General features: G+C 57.2%; 1 protein-coding gene across 23 annotated transcripts in view; it reads left to right on the top strand.

Annotated features, from left to right (window-relative positions):
* Nucleotides 1-13,609, top strand: part of DYSF (dysferlin) — a 205,960-nt gene that overhangs the window by 78,751 nt on the left and 113,600 nt on the right. For 14 of the 23 annotated variants that reach the window (XM_073897539.1, XM_025868432.2, XM_073897544.1 and 11 more), the window contains 6 exons: nucleotides 2,927-2,968; nucleotides 4,500-4,615; nucleotides 5,119-5,232; nucleotides 6,502-6,679; nucleotides 7,270-7,394; nucleotides 9,362-9,468. In XM_073897539.1, coding sequence (XP_073753640.1) covers nucleotides 2,927-2,968; nucleotides 4,500-4,615; nucleotides 5,119-5,232; nucleotides 6,502-6,679; nucleotides 7,270-7,394; nucleotides 9,362-9,468 — 682 coding nt within the window. The remainder of the gene's footprint in view (nucleotides 1-2,926; nucleotides 2,969-4,499; nucleotides 4,616-5,118; nucleotides 5,233-6,501; nucleotides 6,680-7,269; nucleotides 7,395-9,361; nucleotides 9,469-13,609) is intronic. The other 9 variants (XM_025868437.2, XM_025868433.2, XM_025868429.2 and 6 more) reach the window with 1 other exon arrangement.

The following is a 13,609-nucleotide window of genomic DNA, read 5'->3' as shown; positions in this document are numbered from 1 at the left end:
CCCCTTCTGAGACGCTGCAGGGTAGTGTTTGCCTCTCTCCCTGCTCAGCTTCTCCCATTTGTCCCAAGGCCATCTCAGGATGGGTCACTCCGACTTTCCTTTCAACTGTTAGCATTTTTGCTTCACATGAGGGGGATCCAGCCCACCTGGGCAACGCATGACACTATTTTCCCACGACTCCCAAAAGCCCCAACTCGACCAAACTGTGAAAATCAGTTGTTTTTCTATATTCCCCCCACCTTCTGGTTCACCAGAATATTTGGCCCAACCAGGAGTTTTTGTTTTCATGTTTTTGTTTTTCTTTCCAGCGAGGACTGGACCTAACAGTAGCCTCTTAAGCATGTCTGCCCACAAGTTTGCCTGGGCACACTTAAGTATTCCTTGGACCCTGTACCCCAAAGCATTTAGTAAAAATTTTGTTTTCTAAAAAGGAGTGATTTCCTTAGAAGCTGCAGTTCTTTCAAAAGGTAACGGGCACAATGAGACCCATGAAATGACACAGATTCTTTTATAACTCTATACATATGGAAATCATACTGCAAAGATGGCACTGGTAGCCTACAGTTTTTTCTAAGAAACCCAAAGTTTTTTGTTTTTTTTTGTGTGTGTGATTTCCCAGCAGTTCTCGGCCTCTCCTCCTGCCCGGCACCAGCTTGTGTCAGGCCGCCAAGCTGTGAGCATGGGAGATGTGCCGAGGGAGGGAGCTGGTGGAGCTGATGGCAGGTAACGGCCTCAGCTTCTCCAGGAAGAGACGCGGGTGTCTGTGGACACTGCAGGGCTGTGATGTGTGGCTCACGGGGCCGGGAGACCCTGCTCCTGGTCTTCTCTGGCTTTCCCCCAGGGGAGGGAGTTAGGTTTGTTGGCTCAGGCCACAAAACTGGGAATATTCCTCCATGTTCTGGGGCTTCTACAGCCATGGTTCTCTGGGCTTGGGGAAAACACAGCAGGACACTTGCGTTTTGGCAGAGGGTGATGAGGACTGAATGGTGGCTTTGTGTGAGGTGGCTTCACCGGTCACTTTGCCCTTGACTTTATGAGCTGTCTGCAGACGCAGAGGAGAGAACCTGGGATGATCCTTAGTACCCCGGAGACCTGTGACCCTGTCCCCAAATTAGGAGTCATTGGTCAAAGCTGTCAGCAGGTCCATGTCTTACTCAGTGCCCAGCACTGTGCCTGAAGGAGCAAACAGATGAATGAAGAAATGAAGGAATTCATGAGAGGCGTCCCTGGGAAGTAGGCCAGTCAGCAGCCACCCGCTCGGTCCTCCTGGACCCCAGAGGCGTGTGTTGGTCAGATGGCTGGCGGGGTTCGGGGGACATCTGTGTCTAGGCTGGGCACCGGTTTACAGCCAGGATTCGGAGTTGGGCTCTGCAAGAAGCACATGGTGGTCAGAGCTGTGACCTCGGCCTCATTAGCCTGCGATAACTGGCCAGGTCTGTTTGTAATCATTTGGAAGGAGCTTAAAATGGAATCTGTTTCCTTCCGGTGGGCCCTGGTTGCTGCTCTCCTCGGCACTGCAGCTGTGCCCGTCGGTCCTCTCCCTATGGCTAAAAGCTCCCCTGTGACCAGAGGCCTGGCTCCCCCACTGATGAAAACCTAGTCCTGTGGCTATGAAAACGGCCATGAATTATGGTTTCTGCAGCTCTGACTTCTGCTAGCTGCATTCCTCCCTGAGGCCTGGCTGCGGAGAGCTGTGGGGCTGGGTCCCAGGGCCTGGGCCCCCTGCAGCTGGGCCTTGCCCTCCTGCTGCCTCCTGAACTAGTGGGGTCAGCCCTGGCCTCGTATCTGGACTTCCACATTTCCCTTCTCTCTCGTCTTCATTCTCTCTCTGTGTCTCTTACTCAGTCTTCCTTCACACTGTTTTGCTCAACTCTTGGCTCTTAATTATAGTCATGGAGCTATGGGGAAATAGGCATAGATATATATTTTTGGGGATGAGACAAGTAGATAAAGATGACCAATGAATGAAAAGAATCAAAGATTTTACCAGCCATATTGACAGGCTGGGTCATGATCCCAGACCTGGGTACACTCAGCTGGTTGGAGGAGGAGACAGGGAGGGTCAGAATGCAGGAAGAGGCTGAAATCAGAGAGGACCATGAAGGAGAGTGAAGGGTGCCCACTCCCTGCGGGCTCTTTTAGATCTGCCTGGAAGTGAGGGATGGATTCCAAGAACCCAGAAGGGTGCTAGAGCATCTCCTTCCTTGCTTCTCTCATTTCCAGACATCCCTTACCAGCATTTAGGGGCACGTCCAAGGGTGTAGAATCTTCAGCTAATGGGCAGTGTCTGGCACTGTGCTTCCCTTGAAGTGGCAGCTGCCTGAAGCCAGATCCCAGTGCCTGCCGTTGTGAAAATGCAACAGGGTGTCCTCAGGGGCAATCCTGAAAGTAGCCACTAGATGGAGATGTTGTACCTTGCAGTGCCCTTGCTCTGTGAGCTTGGTCCCAAGTGTCAACCTGCTTGTTGGGTGGAGTGCTGGGTGTGCCTCGCTGCCTGTTCCTGTTTCCCCCACCCTTTCTTTGTGTCTGTTTGCCTCACTTATTTGGCTATACTATAGAAAAGAAAGCACAATTTCTTTTCTGCGTTATTACTTGAATGTACTGAGTCAAGTTTCAGGTCCCATTTTCAGTTGGCAAGCAGAGCACAGACGCAGGTGGGCAGACAGCGGTGGGGAGGGGCCTCAGGGCTCACCTGGCGCGAAGGGCTGTGTCTGGCTGGGGGGGGGGAGGTGGCGCGGTGGTGACTTTGTGATAAATTCACAGCTGGGCTGGGGGTGGGACCTCGGGCCACATGTTTCCCCCATGGGGGCTGTCTGTCTTTCCATCTGTCTGTCTGCCAGTTCTCCGTCCACATGCCTGTTCACGTAACCAGTCCTCTTGTCAGTCATGTCCATCCTAACCCCTTTTCCATTTCTTTACGCTTCAGAGGAGCCTGCAGGTGTGGCCAAGCCTTCTCCCGCCATGGACCGTATGTGCTTTCCCCCCAGGGATGGCAAGGGGGGCGGGCCTTGGGCTTTTTGCCAGAGGGGAGAGGGTGCTCGTTTCTGGGAAGTTTTTGATTTGGTCCGAGGTGGGGCTGAGATTCACCACCTCGGTCCCTGAGCTTACCTTTGGCTGTTACCTCTCCATGCAGGTTGAATATGAAAGTCTCTTGGAATGCTTTAAAGACAGTTCCCCTCCCGGCCCCCCCTCCCTGCCCCTTCCCTCCCCCCAACCCTTTCCTGAACCTGCTGGGCTCCAGCTCAGGCTCAAATGAGTCCACTCTCTCCGGGAGGGAGCGGTGGTGGGGTGGGGGCCTGGGCAAGGCATCTTGGGGATCAGGAGGAGGCCAGGGTGAGTGGAAAACTCTTGAAGTTCACAAGGTAAATCATAATGGAGATGATTGGTACAAATAATTAGTAAAGCCCATGTTAGTTTCCTCTGCCTGGGCCTCCCACCTCTGTCCCAAATGCCAGAGCCCTGTGTGTGCTGCGGACTAGGGGGAGAGCCTGGACGGTGGCTGGGCGGCCGGCCCCGTGGGGAGGCATGCTCCTAGGCTCTGGTTGGCGGTATCTATTTCTCCAGCCCTGTCCCTGCCCACCCCGCATCACCCCAGGGTCTTGGCACGCGGCGGGTCTCGGGGTCCACAGCTCCTGTCCTTAGGTCTGGCTCAAGCATTTCCTTGCCAAGGCCATTTATTCTGTGCCTACCTTGCCCCATCCTTGCTCCTATGGATTGGATCATCCCAGATGATTTCTGCTCGTGGGCCCACTTCCTATTTGTGGCATTCTGGAAACAGCCTCTCCCCCTGACTTCCTCTGGAAGAGACACCCTGGCTTTTTGGGGTTCTCGGTGTATGTCCAGTGAAGTCCTGTCCTAGGAAACTTGGCCATTGGCTGGAAAATCATGACATAACAACAGAGGGCCTCTGAAAAGGAGGGAAGTAATGTAGAGAGAAGATTTCCCTCATCATTGGTGGGGTTCTCCTTTCCACTCTCCTCCAACCTGTTCCACTGAAAGGTGGTTCTTTGTACAATGTGGGGAGGGAGACAGAATGCTGGCATGAGTCAGGGCGGTTAGGTAATCTGTCTCGACTTCATAATGACATGGGGGAAGGGGGACATGTGTCCAGGGGGTGGGGGGTTTGCCTTGTGGGTTGGGACATCTAACCAGGTCCCTGCCCTGGCTCCCCGGGGGGTGGCTTTGAGGTCAGAGCATTTTGGGTGATGCCACTTTGTAGTGAGGTGTTCCTTTGCATCTCTGAGCCTCAGTTTTCTCATCTGTAAAATGAGATAATAAAAGTAATAAGCATCTCCATGTCCCGGCAGAGTGGTGAGGATTAAGGGGCCTATGGGAGACAATGGTCAGTGTCACCATTCTTTATGCACTTGCGGGCGCTGCATCCCGTGCACGTTCAGGGAACTGAGGGTCAGTGATGGGCTCAGGCCTGAAGCTGGCTGGGTTGAGCACTAGAAGGCTCCACGGAGCTGGCTTCTCTGACCCCCACCTGTGTCTCCCAGTGGACGACCACCTGGGCTTCCTCCCCACCTTCGGGCCCTGCTATGTCAACCTCTACGGCAGCCCCAGGGAGTTCACCGGCTTCCCGGACCCCTACGCGGAACTCAACACAGGCAAGGTGAGCCCACCAGCATCCCCACACACCCAGATCCCCGGGCCTGTGTGCAGGGCCCTTCCAGCCTGGGCAGCATCTGCTCCGGTCCAGACTCCAAGGGCCTGATGGAGCTTGAGTGGTCCCAGGGCCAGATAGCCCCCACCTCAGAGAAACCCTCCTTCCGCCTGGCCCTCTCCTGGCCCCTTCGTCCTTTCTCACTCCCCTCCCCTTTGCTTCTCCTTCAGGGCCAGCCTGACCCCCTTGCCCCCTCATTTTCCCCAGGCCTCATCTGTGTCAGGTTTCATCTCTTCTCTGGCTGGGTTGGAGTCTGATATTGATCATCTGGGTGGCTTGTCATGTCCCCCGAACTCTCTGGGCCACTGTCCTTATCTGCTGAGTGATGGGGGTAGACCAGGGCCCTCCTGGTTGCCTGGGGGAGGAGCAACTTCAGGGCCAGATCAGGTCCCTTTCCTTCCTCTCCTCCCCTCCATTCCCTCTGCTCCTGGTGACCCAACCTCCCCTCTTAGGGAGAAGGCGTGGCCTACCGAGGTCGGCTTCTGCTCTCCCTGGAGACCAAGCTGGTGGAGCACAGTGAGCAAAAGGTGGAGGACCTTCCTGCGGATGACATCCTTCGGGTGGAGGTGAGGGGTGTGGCTCTGGAAGGGGTGAAGGAGGTAGCAGCCAAACGGGGCTGGTTCCTAGTGTCCTGGTGGAGGAGGGCTCAGCTCCACCCATGGTCTGTGCCTTCACCCTTCTGGGCCTCAGTGCCTCGGCTGTGACATACCAGTAACCCCACAGCTGTCCTGTCTCCCTGAGGAATGTTCAGAGGCTCAAAGAAAATAAATGAAATTATTTTACAAGCCTAGAACTTGATGCAGAGTGAGAGGTCTATTTAATAACAATAATGTAGGAACAGTTCACACTTATCAATCACTCACCATATGTCAGATGCTGTGCTAGTGACACTTGATGTCATGGAGTCCTTCCAGCACCTGTGAGGTGGTTGCTTTTAGTATCTCCTTTTTACAGATGAGGACACTGAGGCTCAAATGTACCAGAGCAGCAAGCGGGAGAGCCGAGCCTTGTGCCCAGGAGGTGGCTGGATGGGGTCTGTGTGGTGGGTTAAGCTCTCAGACTCTAGCCAGAAAGTGCTGGTTTGAATCCTGGCTTGACCACTTACCAGCTCTAGCACTTTCCTTATCAATGAAGCAGGGGTAGTAAGTATACTTACCTCCTAGGATTGTTGTGAGAGTTACATTAATTCAAAGCTTATGCAATGAGCAGTCAATAAGCGCTAGCTGTTATTACTATTTTACATCATTCCACAACCCGGTCATGTAACCCTTTTCTCTCTACCTTCCATGAAGGGGATCGCAAAGTCATCTCGATTCAGACCCGGCTGTGTGACTGAGAGCCTGCCATGTCCTCAGCTGTGTGCCCGATGCCCAGAGGGGACATTCCTCCCCCCGCACGTGGCAGCCTGTGTCTACCGCAGAGCTGGGTGGCGTGCTGGGGACCCCGAGTGGCACGGGGTGGGAGCTCTGGGCAGCGGCATGGCCGTTTAGAGCCTTCGGCCCCCTTTGAATGGCAGATGCAGGAGACCAGGCTTCCCTGGGGGGGGTAGGGGGGCGGTGCCATGGCTGCTGGTTTGGATTAAGGAGCAGCATGACCTTGGAGGAGCAGACCTTATTAGAGGAACATGGCCAAACACACAGGCCTGGAATGAGTTTGCTCAGTTAGTAACCAAATCTGGGCACTGTTGCTTCGCTGGACCATTCACCACCCATCCGTCCAGCCAGGACTTATTGGGCGCCAGTCACGGCCGGGGCCTGCCAGACATGTGACCCCTCCCCACCCCAGTGTCTTCCTTCCTCCTCCCGTGACCCAGCAGCTGCCCTTTCTGCCCCCAGAAGTATCTCCGGAGGCGCAAGTACTCCCTCTTTGCCGCCTTCTACTCGGCCTCCATGCTCCAGGATGTGGACGATGCCATCCAGTTCGAGGTCAGCATTGGGAACTACGGCAACAAGTTCGACACGACGTGCCTGCCGCTGGCTTCCACCACCCAGTACAGCCGGGCAGTCTTTGATGGTGAGGCTGGGGGCTGTGCGCCTGGCTGGGACCTGGACCACAGAGCAGGGGCCTGACCTGGAATCCTGCTACTCTTGCAGAGCTAGCTGCCGGAGGCCCACCCGAAGGCCCTCCTAGCCCAGGAAAACCTGTTTGGGCTGACTCCCTGCTCTGTGCCCCCCTCCCCCTGCCCCTGTGCCGCCCCCCACTCCCCGCTCCCCTCCAGATGGGTCTCTGCTTCCAGGACCACAGATTGGGCTCCCCAAATGGGCTGTGGTCGGGTCTGATCCTGACCTAGGGCCATAGTTGATTTCATGGTGGCTATTTGGAGTCGCGTAGAGATTTTGGAGAGTTGGGTTTCCCAGGGTCCTTCTAGCAATCCCTCTGTTTGCATGTGCTCAAGAGCCCTCATGAGAGCACCAGCTGTTCTTTCGACAGACGGAGGGAGCTCAGGCACCCTGTTTGGACACTGGGGAATATGGGCCGTTCGTGTATGTCCCAGGGGGTTCTTAGCGGGAGGGAGCAGGTGTCTGGATCTGTCCCGCCCTTGGTCCCCTTCCCATGCACCCCTGCACTCCTGGCTCAGGACCAGGCCCTTCGTGTCCTTACAGGGTGCCACTACTATTACTTGCCCTGGGGCAACGTGAAGCCTGTGGTGGTACTGTCATCCTACTGGGAGGACATCAGCCACAGAGTTGAGGCTCAGAACCAGCTGCTCAGGATCGCAGACCGGCTGGTGAGTGGAAGCTGCCTCACCCCTGCACACCCCCTGTGCCGCACCCTGCCCCCGGAGGTGTCCGTGGACCAGGCCCCCAGGAGTGCACGCACTTACACATAGCTATGCCTGAAGATTCTCACGGTGCCTGGGGTCCTTTGTGTCCTGACTGTGGCTTGCTGGGTTGGCGAGCTTGTCCTGCTAGCGGGACGGGAGGAGAGGGAGTGCGAATGATCTGGGGGCCCAGTGAGGCCGGAGATAGTGCAGAGAAGGAGCTGCGAGGAACCACGCTGGAGCTGCGGGACAGAGCCTTGCACCCATTCATGCACGCATGCGTTCGTTCATCAAATGCCTTTGCCTCCTACCACATGCCAGGGTTTGTGCTGGAGCCTTAGAGCCCCAAGGGAGACTTGGACAAGGAGCTGCCCTGCCTTTAGGAGTCAGTTTAGTGAAGGCAAACGCAGGTTCACCCACACCTCTCACACAGGGGTTCCAAACCCGTGTTTGGAGTGCCACGAGGAAGGATGGGCACTCAGAGGAGGGAGAGGGCCAAGGAGCGTCAGGAGGGCATCGTGGAGGCAGCGAGGAGATGGGAGGCAGGAGCCCTGTTAGGGTGCCATGGCAGTGGTCTGGGAGCAGTGACAAGCCCTGGGCAGGAGGGGACCTCAGGGACAAAGCTGCAGGGCTGGGGCTAGGAGGACTTGGTGGCTGAGGAGTTGGGAAGGCAGGGAGAAGCAGAGTGTACGAGGTCCCCCAGGCAGGGAGTTGTGCTTTGGAGGTGACCAGGGGGTCCCCTGGGGGTTCCCCATGGATGCTGAGAGCTGGGGGCCCGGCGCTCAGCCAGAGAGTGGAGGAGAACAAAGTGGACAGGGGTGTAGAGACCAAGGGTGGGTAGCTGGTGATCCTCGGGGTGACCCCGGGCTGTGTCTGTGTGTTTCTGACACGGAACCCGGGGGAGGCAGGGGTGGCCGTGCTGTGGGAGCGAGCCAGGAGCAGTGGGGTGGCGGGAAGGTGTTGCCGAGGCTCAGGCGTGTGTTGGTGCGTGCGGAGGTGAGCACAGCCAGGGGCACAGGGGAGGGGAAGGGGAGGACGGTGGTTTCGGAGGGGCGGGGAAGGGATGCCGGCCTATGCGAAGGCGTGGTGGACAGCCTTCCCGAGACTGGCAGCTCTTGGGGAGAGCAGCCAGCACCCAGGTTCTGGAGGACTTGGAGTCCTTGCTGTGCAAGTCCAGACTCGGGCTTCTGGGGTGACCATTCTCTGACAGGATGCTCCCTGAGGGCCGGGAACTGTGTGTTCTTCCCAAGGCCTGTCATCAGAATGGCACATGCTCGGGGGGGCCGATGGGTGGGGAGGGGACCTGAGGGGCCTGAGCCGGCAAGCCCTTGACCGGACAGGTTTTCTGTGAGGGCTCCCCCCCCCAGCTCAGGGCTGAGCTCAGGAGATGGCTTCTGAGGAGCTCCAGCAGGAGACAGATGTGACCTGGGAGTGACTGGGTCATGAGTTTGGAGAGGGAACTCTCTGTTATTGGAGGTGGTCTGAGTATTCCTGAAGGAAGGAGGGGATCGAGCCTGCTTGGGCAGGATGATTTGGGAGGTATAGAACATTCCAGGTGGGGACTGGTGTGGGCTCAGATGGTCCCTCCCCTGTGAGATGGCAGACGTGTTGGAGGGGCCCTGGGAAGAGTGTGGAATGCGACAGAGTTGTGTGGGAGCCTGCACACAGCATCACGTCCTTGTGACTAGGCCTGCGGTTGGAGTCCCAGGCTTGGGAATTTGGATCTGTTTGGGGTGGGGAGCCCTGGAAGGTTCTCAAGGTGAGACAGATCTTGGTCTGTTGCATCTGGGCTCTGCCTTCTCTGTTCTCACTGTTCTCTCCTCTGGTTCAGGGCGTCAGGTTCAGATTTCGGTGACAGGGCCTAGGGGTTGGGAGTCTGGCGTATGCCTTCAACCCTGCAGGGATGGTCCAACCCTTGCCTGCCTGTTCCACAGGAAGCTGGCCTGGAGCAAGTCCACTTGGCCATGAAGGCCCAGTGCAACCCCGAGGACGTGGACTCCCTGGTGGCTCAGCTGATGGATGAGCTCATCTCAGACTGCAGGTAGGGGGTGCCTGGCACCCACATGCCCTCCGCTCCTGGCTCGGCGAGGCCCTTTCCCTGGGAGTGTTCGTGTGTGGCAGTGAGCGGCGGCACGTCTCCCCAGCCACGCTTGGCCAGCAGTCCAGCCCGTGCTGAGTCCAAAGGTGGTGGAGCCAGCGAGGGGAGTTGAAAAGGTGACATTTAGAGCAGGTCATAAATCTCCCTGCAGCAGCGGCAGCTGTGGGCCTGGGGCGGCCCGGCTCACCTGAATGGGGAGCATTGTGTCTCTGATCCCCAACCTCTTAGTTCCCTGATGGAATCTCCAGGAGGGGCTGGCTGGTGGGGGTGACGGTGCCCCTCCTCCCCAAGGCCATGTCGGGGACCATGGCTTCCACTTAGCCTTCTATCAACTTCAGGAAAAGAGGGCTCTGGGGGTGGTGGGGAATGGGGGTGCTCAGAGGCCCAGTGGAAGGGGAGGCATCTCGGCATCTCCTCGCCTGCTGGGCGATTTGGGGCTCACCACCCACCTGCTCTGAACCTTGCTTTCCTCATCTTCAACCTCACGTTAAGAATAACTGCTTCTGATAGTTAGCACATAAGCGAAATGCTTGGCCCTTTAGGAAGTATGTAATAGATGGTGACTATAATTACTAGTAGGAAGAAATGTCAGGAGACTTAGGTTCTTGTCCCTTCAGCCGGCATTGTGGCTTTGGGCAGCTTCCCTTCTCTGGATCTCAGTTTTCTTAGCTGTGAAATGGAATAGTTGCTTTTCTCCTGCCTGTGGGTTAAGGGTGAATGTATGAACGCGTGCTCTAGGCTGCCCCCGGTCTTACATCCCACCTTCTGCTGAGTGTCCGAGAAGTGCCTTCACACTCCGCCTGATGCGGAGCCCCTACTTGTCCTTTGTCCCCCAGCTGGGAAGTGCATCTTTATCAAACAAAACATTACCCCAAAGAGCCCTACCCTCAGGGGTGGAATTCCAGGCAGGTCATTCACACATTCCCCAAACCTTCCTGGAGATTAAAGCATATTGACAAGGCTGCAGCTTCAGCCCCTCTAGAGGTGACAGATGCAAAAGTGAGCACAGTCTGTTGGGGAGTTAGAGGGGTGTGCTGCAGGAGCTCAGAGCAGATGCATCACGCTCAGACTCGATTCAGGGGAGCTTCCTGGAGTGGGGGATGCTTCCTATGTGAACTCTGAAGGAGGAGTAGGAACCAGGCTTTGCAGAGGGGACTGCCCAGGCAGAGGTGCGAAGCCTGGAATGGCTGCCACCTCTGTGGGTTGGCAGGGGAAGAGGAAGCCCAAATGGGACAGATAGGCCTGAGGGGTCCGCTAAGGTGAGCTCTGCCCTGGGAGGCTTGGCGGGGGGCATGGGGATCCCCATGGTTCGGGTGCTTGTCCTGGTTGCAGAGTGAGGGATGGGTTGGTGGTGCTGGTGGTGAGGGGATTTTGACAAAGGTGTCACCTAAGCCAGGGACACGGGGAGGGCTGGGGGCCGAGAGAGGCAGAGGGCAGTCAGGACTCTTTAGGGGGCATCACAATGACCACCGTCTCATAACGAACACTTCCTGTGTGAGATGCTACTTATGAGCACTTTACATGTATGAACTAATCATAAGCACCTTATGAGCTAGGAAATAGAGAGATCCACATTTTATAGCTGAGAAAACCGGGGCACGGAGAGCTTAACGAACGTGCTCAGATTCACTCTTCTGTAAGTGGCTGAGTCCATTGGCTGTATCACTCTCTAATGAACAGGACTGGCTGGCGGGTTGGATGGGGGCACCCAAGGAAGGTACAGAATGATCCTCCAGTTCTGGCAGGAGCAGCTGGGTGGCTAGCAGGGCCATTCTCAGGGGATCAGAGGGAGAAGAGCAGCTTTGGGGGAAGACGAGGAGCTTAGGACTGGCCGTGTTGGTGGGAGGTACCTGAGGGCATCTGTGGTCTGGAGGCTGGAGGACAGAGTGAGGCTGGAGGGGCACACAGGGGTGCAGTCAACGTGGGGAGGGCCTCAGAGTGACTTGCCATGTACCACTGGCCTGGCCTGACAGCCCGGGTATGGAGGGTGGGTTGTAACCACAGCACCGCTCATGACTCATGTGTTATGTGGACCTTGGCAGGTAGTCAGGTGCCTGAAGCATCTGAGACGGGTGGGACCCAAGTCCTGGGCTGCCCTCACCGCCCCTCTCAGGGCTCTGTTCTCAGAGGATTCAGCTAAACACACTTCTGCTAAAGCCTGGTCCCCTTTGAGTCACTCTGCTGGGGATAGAAGGTGCCTGGGGTGGTCCCAGGTCAAGTGGGGGGGTGGGGAGGGAAGCTTCCCATCTTCTTGGAAGGCACAAATGGCTCTCCAGGGAGGAATACCGAACATCAGGACCGATTCCTTCAGGCACCACTTGAGGCCCCCAGTAGCCCTGGGGCAGCAGCGAGAGGGCTGCCCTCACCTCCAGCTCTGGGCTGTCAAGCAGGGCAGCCAGGCATTGAGGCCCCAAGCCAGTGGGTCACAGCTGACCACTAGCTGTTCCCCATTCCTTCAGCCAGCCCCCGTCCCACCTCCCAAATCAGTGTCTTTCCTTCTACAGCCTCTCTTTTCCTGGCTTCTCTCCTTCCTAGCCCCTCTCCCCCTGCCAGGGGCCCCCTCTGCTCCTCCAGCCCAGCCTTCTCCTCTCATCCTTAGACCTGCAGACCCATCTGCCCACTATACCTCTCTACCTGGATGTCTGCCAGCATGTCCCGTTCCTTCTCTGGGGTCTTCCTAAAACCGGGCCATGCCGCCTCGGCTTCAGCCCTCAGCGCCTCCCACCACCTTCAAGGAAAAGTCCCAGCTCTCATCCAGGTAGACGGGCCTCTTGGGCCCCACTCCCTCGCTGCCTCATGGACCCCAGCAGTCCTACCTTCTGGCCCTTTGGAGCCTCTGTGCTGGCTTGTCCAGCTCTCGGGACCCCACGCGTAGCTCCCTCCTGCCTCTGAGCCTTTGTCTTACGCACATTCTGTTCCTTCGGCCAGAACACCATCTGGCTCTTCTTGGCCCGACTCGCTTCCTCCAGGAAGTACTGCTGACTCTGAGGCTGCTCAGTGGGGATCTAACCTGTTTGCCTCTCTGTTCTGGGTGCTCCGGACCCAGCGCTATTGGGACCCACAGAGCTGTTGTTCATGAGGAATGAAATAAGTGACCCCTGGACCGGTTCATCTTTCAGGCTGGACACTGCGCCTTTTGGGCGGCTGTTCCTGATAAGGACACCCATGTCCCCGCAGGGGTCGGCAGCAACTTTGTGAGCCATCCAGCTCCACTCTCAGCCTGCGCTGAGCTGCCCCGGGCCTGTCCACCTTTTCCAAGTCGGCCAGGGTTGGCAGGGCGACCGCCCGTGTTTGGGGTGGGGCTAACAGTGTCATCTGACCTCTTCCCAGTCTCCCTTTCGTTCAGTCCCCGCTGCCTTGGGCTTTCCTGGGGCAGGAAAGGGCCAAGACATCTTGTTGGTGGCAGTCACGGGTCCCGGCTGGTTCGGGGGAGTCTTGGCTGGGCTGGTGGCCTCCATGAAAATCTCCCTTTGGTGGTCTGTATGGCAGTCCCTCCCAGCTCCCGACCCAGGCTGGGAACATAAATCACCCCGGTTGGCTCAGCTCTGCAGATCCAACTCCAGATCTGCCTGCCCCCGCCCTCAGGCCCACTCAGGCCTCCTTCCCAGGCAGGCCCCAGCCCAGGACTCTGGCCCAGGCCCCCCTTTACCCACCCGGCATGCCCCTCCGCCACGAATCGAGTGGGCTGGGGATGGAGGCCGCCCTTCTCCTGGCCTGGGGCAGCCCCATCCGCGGCACCCTCGGGGCAGTAAATATTATATTACTACAGGGTGTGCAGTACGTGACCTGAGACAGGCCCCGGGGCTTAAGTTTCCCGAGATGGAGTTTGCGTACTGCTCCCCCCACCCTAAAAATTCAATTAAAAAAAATAACAGGAAAAATGTAGTGCGCCGAGGGCCTGCCAGAGTGGTGTATCTGGCGGCGGCGGTGCCGCTCCGCTCCGGCGGTAATTGGTTCTGCATAGCTCGGGGAAATTGGCAGAAAAATAAATCAGCCGGGAGCCGGAGTCGAGACACTGCAGGGAGGGGAGTGTGAGGTGGGGGGGCTGCAAGTGGTGGGGGCAGAACTGGTGGAGCGGGTTTGA

The sequence above is a fragment of the Callorhinus ursinus genome, unplaced genomic scaffold (genome assembly GCF_003265705.2).
Source record: "Callorhinus ursinus isolate GAN/ISIS: 27379988/994484 unplaced genomic scaffold, GSC_fseal_2.0 scaffold10, whole genome shotgun sequence".
NCBI lineage: Eukaryota > Metazoa > Chordata > Mammalia > Carnivora > Otariidae > Callorhinus > Callorhinus ursinus.
Note: the sequence above shows the minus strand (reverse complement) of the source record. Positions and strands in the feature narration are given on the sequence as shown.